General features: G+C 36.9%; 1 protein-coding gene across 3 annotated transcripts in view; it reads left to right on the forward strand.

Annotated features, from left to right (window-relative positions):
* Window positions 1-3,738, forward strand: part of CUNH9orf72 (chromosome unknown C9orf72 homolog) — a 34,940-nt gene that overhangs the window by 28,157 nt on the left and 3,045 nt on the right. For 2 of the 3 annotated variants that reach the window (XM_019517030.1, XM_019517029.1), the window contains 3 exons: window positions 1,340-1,456; window positions 2,582-2,817; window positions 3,353-3,410. In XM_019517030.1, the coding sequence (XP_019372575.1) occupies window positions 1,340-1,456; window positions 2,582-2,817; window positions 3,353-3,410 (411 nt within the window). Of the gene's footprint in view, window positions 1-1,339; window positions 1,457-2,581; window positions 2,818-3,352; window positions 3,411-3,738 lie in introns of those variants that run through there. The other variant, XM_019517031.1, reaches the window with a different exon arrangement.

The raw sequence follows: 3,738 nt of genomic DNA on the forward strand, positions 1-3,738 counted from the left end.
GGGGGAAAAGGTAGATTGCCTTGGTTATCGCATGTTTTGCTATACACTGAAAATGTTGTGATGATGGCATCTCTGTCCAGGTAATCAATAAAAAGTAAAATCTGCTTCATTGTCACAAAATATGCATGAAATATGATGGACAAGTTGTTGACCAAGACTACTAAGCATTATTTTAGGGTGGTGGCAGCAGGGCAACACCTGAAGTTTGCATTGCTGAAGTAATGAGTCTTATTAGTATCACAGTGTTTTGAAAATGATATTGAGCAAGCGTGATATTTAAAACAAACAAACAAAAAAGCTGGAGAAGCCTATATCACAGTGTAGAACAAGGGCATATCTCTTAAAAGTTGCACCAGTGCTTCTAAATGCATGTGTTCTTTGAACCAAAGAAGGTTACCAAAGCCAAGAAAAAATGAAATTTTCTGAAGGGTTTGGCCACTTAATGAAGTGGCTGGTAGGTCAAGAAGGCTCAGAATTCTGGACACTTTCTAAGATTTGGCTGAAGTTGTCATTGGAGACTGAGAGCAGTTTCATTTGAGTGCTGGGGATGGAAGCCAAAGTAAGGAGAGCCTACTTTGGAATTGGAGGAGAGGATCTCTAAACAGCAATTATATATAGCACATTTAATCATTGTAAAGATAAAAGGAAGATGAAGGTGGTAGTTTTAGAAGGCTGGGAATGAAGAAAGTATGTTTGCAGTGTGAGGGGAAAGATCCAGAGAAGACTGGTATTAAACAAAAGAACAGGTACTTGTATTATGAGGAGGCCTATACAAGTGTGTTCTATTTGTCTCTCTTTCTGCAGGCACGCTCACTTTTGCATTTCTACCTCAAATATTTGTTTGCAAAGTAAATGCAATGGGGGCATCTCTTTTTTTTTTTTTTCATTCTTAAGAGAGAATTTTATTGAACTTGTAAATTATCTGCTGTTTTTGGCATCCTGTGATCATTCAGCAGTTCATAATCTCAAGTTATAGGTGCCTTGGGGCACAGACCATGCTTTCTTTCCAGTCCTGCTAATGACAGATCTGCTAGATCAGGGCTTGGCAACCATTTCCCACCATGGGCTAGAGCTTGAAATCCAGCCCCCTACTGTGGGTTGCAGAGGACCCAAGCTGCCTGCACTTATCCGTTCACACCTATTTTAGTTTACTTCATTTTTGAGTTGTATAACTTGCATTTTTATTTTAGTCTGGTGAGTTGTTCTGATTTAATTATTCATCTGAAATTTATATGTTAATTCTGGTCAAAAGTTGTCCAGAGCTATGTTCTAAAATCAGTGTGGTCTTCACTAGTGTCTGCATTTTTTTTTTTTTTAAACAAAACTTTTAATATTACAGATAGTGAGGACACTGTGTCTCTTCCTTACTCCATCAGAACGGAAGTGCTCCAGACTCTGTAGAAATGAGTCTTCCTTCAAATATGAGTCAGGGCTCTTTGTACAAGGATTGCTTAAGGTAAGTCCATTTTGCCTTTCACTGTTGCACAGCTAAATTTTATTCTATTCCATCTAGAAAAATCCTTCTGTATTTCAAATGTTTATACAGTTTTTCCTCTTCATTTGATGTCTGCCATCAGTGTTTATAACCAGGCTTATCCCTATTTCTATGGCTTTTTGTTTTTAAGACTGCTAAAATTTCAGCTTGCCACTACTGTGTCCCTTTTCTTTGATGATGCTTTTGTTTGTATTGTCCCTTTGCTTTGGGAATACATCTGTTTATTGACCCAACAGGTATTAAGTTGTCTTCACTTGCAGAAAAGAATGTTAGTTTCCAGTAGGTTAAAGTACTAGGGAAGGTACTTTCAGATAATTATTAGAAATGTTTGGAGCTTGTTTAAAAAAAAAATAAGACTGGTATCACTCAAAGATGTTTCAGTCTGAATTTGCCAGATGGGATGTACACAATTGTAAAATGACAGAAAAATAAGAATTATATTATTAAACAACAGCACAGTGTGTCAAACTGGAAGTGGGGAGCAGAAGATCAATACAGTGGAGCATAGAAAGTAAAGAAGGGAAAACGCTCAAGACCCAATTGCACTTTAGATGTAATCCTTGAGAAAGGGGCAGTGAGTCTCTGCTACTACAGGAGCAGGCCAGAAGCCATAATCTAGATTTTAGTCTCCCTCTATTCTACAAGGCGAGTAATTTAAACCATCTTTGTATGGCACCGGCTACTTCCCTTTCCATGCCACTCCCTTTCCGGGGCCCGTAAGATACTGCTTGCTTAAAATCACACTTAGGTTATAGTATTGCTGTTTTTAACCTTGTATATTGCTTTGATTTTTGTGCATGTAATATGTCATGTTAGTGTTGTACCATTTGCATTGACACTGGAAAGGTGTCACTAGCAGCAATACAGCCATGTATGTAAAACTACTTTTTGATTCCTTACAATGCTTCTGTCTATATTAAGACATTTATCCAGTGTAACAATACAGTTTTATTAGCTATATAAATGTACCTCAAATTGCTCCTGCAGTGGATATTTTTAAAACATAAGTCTATTTCCTTAATACTGTCTTTCAGATCCCTGTTCTTTCTTGTAACTAGAAGACTTTAATTCTTTTCACTGTAACAGGATGCGACTGGAAGCTTTGTGTTGCCCTTTCGTCAAGTAATGTATGCTCCATATCCCACTACACATATAGATGTGGATGTCAACACAGTGAAGCAGATGCCTCCCTGCCATGAACATATATATAACCAACGGCGATATATGAGGTCTGAGCTGACAGCATTTTGGAGAGCTAATTCAGATGAAGAGATGGCTCAGGATACCATTATCCATACTGATGGAAGCTTCACGCCTGACTTGTATGTACTGATCCTGTACTTTTTCTCAAAATTTTATAGCTCAGAACAATGTAATAGTGTAGCCTTTACATATTAGCATGTATTTGCTAATAAAATCTATTTATGTTTACTCAGAACTGCTTTGCTTAGGAGAAACTGCCTGGTATTTGTGTTCTTCGTGGGAGGGAAACAGTGTATAGCAAGTTTAAAATATTAACAAAATTATTGCTCGATATTTCATTAGCACTTGTTCTCAGATTTGTGTTGATTTATCTTTTAATAGGGGTTTGGTTGTTTTGGTTTTAAATAAAGATGCTGTACAGTAAAGTTCATTTACAAGTCAAGGGATGGTTAACCATTTAGTGCATCGGGGCTGTCACTTAACTATAACAGCATTTGAAATAAAAAGCATTTAAGCGAGTTATAATTATTTTTAAGAATACAAGGCATAGTTATTTGTCTGGAAGAATTTACTCTTTTTGCCATGCACCAATATAATGCATTCACTGTTGCCTCATGAATTTTTTTTTTTTTGTTGTTGCCTGTTTTTTCATAGGAATATCTTTCAAGATGTCCTGCATCGAGATACATTAGTAAAAGCCTTTCTAGATCAGGTAATGGCTGCCCTTTCAGAAGGAACAAAAGATAAAAGCAGTGCATTGCTCTGCATAACAAATAGCTTAATACAGACAGATCCTTCCCTGCATTGCTGCAAATTACTGAATTGGCATTAAATAAATATATGAGTTTGTGTAGAAATGTAATTGCTTGATAGTTGCAAGTTCCTTCAAAGCATGTATGACACAAATAGCAAGAATATCAAAATTGCATAGGCTGCCCACATACCCTTCTAGAGTTGGTGCTGTGATCCTTTGCATGGATAGATAGCACAAAGCAGTGAATATTTTGAACTAGAGTGCAGAGGGGTGAGGGAGAATTGCT

Source organism: Gavialis gangeticus, unplaced genomic scaffold, assembly GCF_001723915.1.
Source record: "Gavialis gangeticus isolate Ggan-Ray unplaced genomic scaffold, GavGan_comp1, whole genome shotgun sequence".
NCBI lineage: Eukaryota > Metazoa > Chordata > Crocodylia > Gavialidae > Gavialis > Gavialis gangeticus.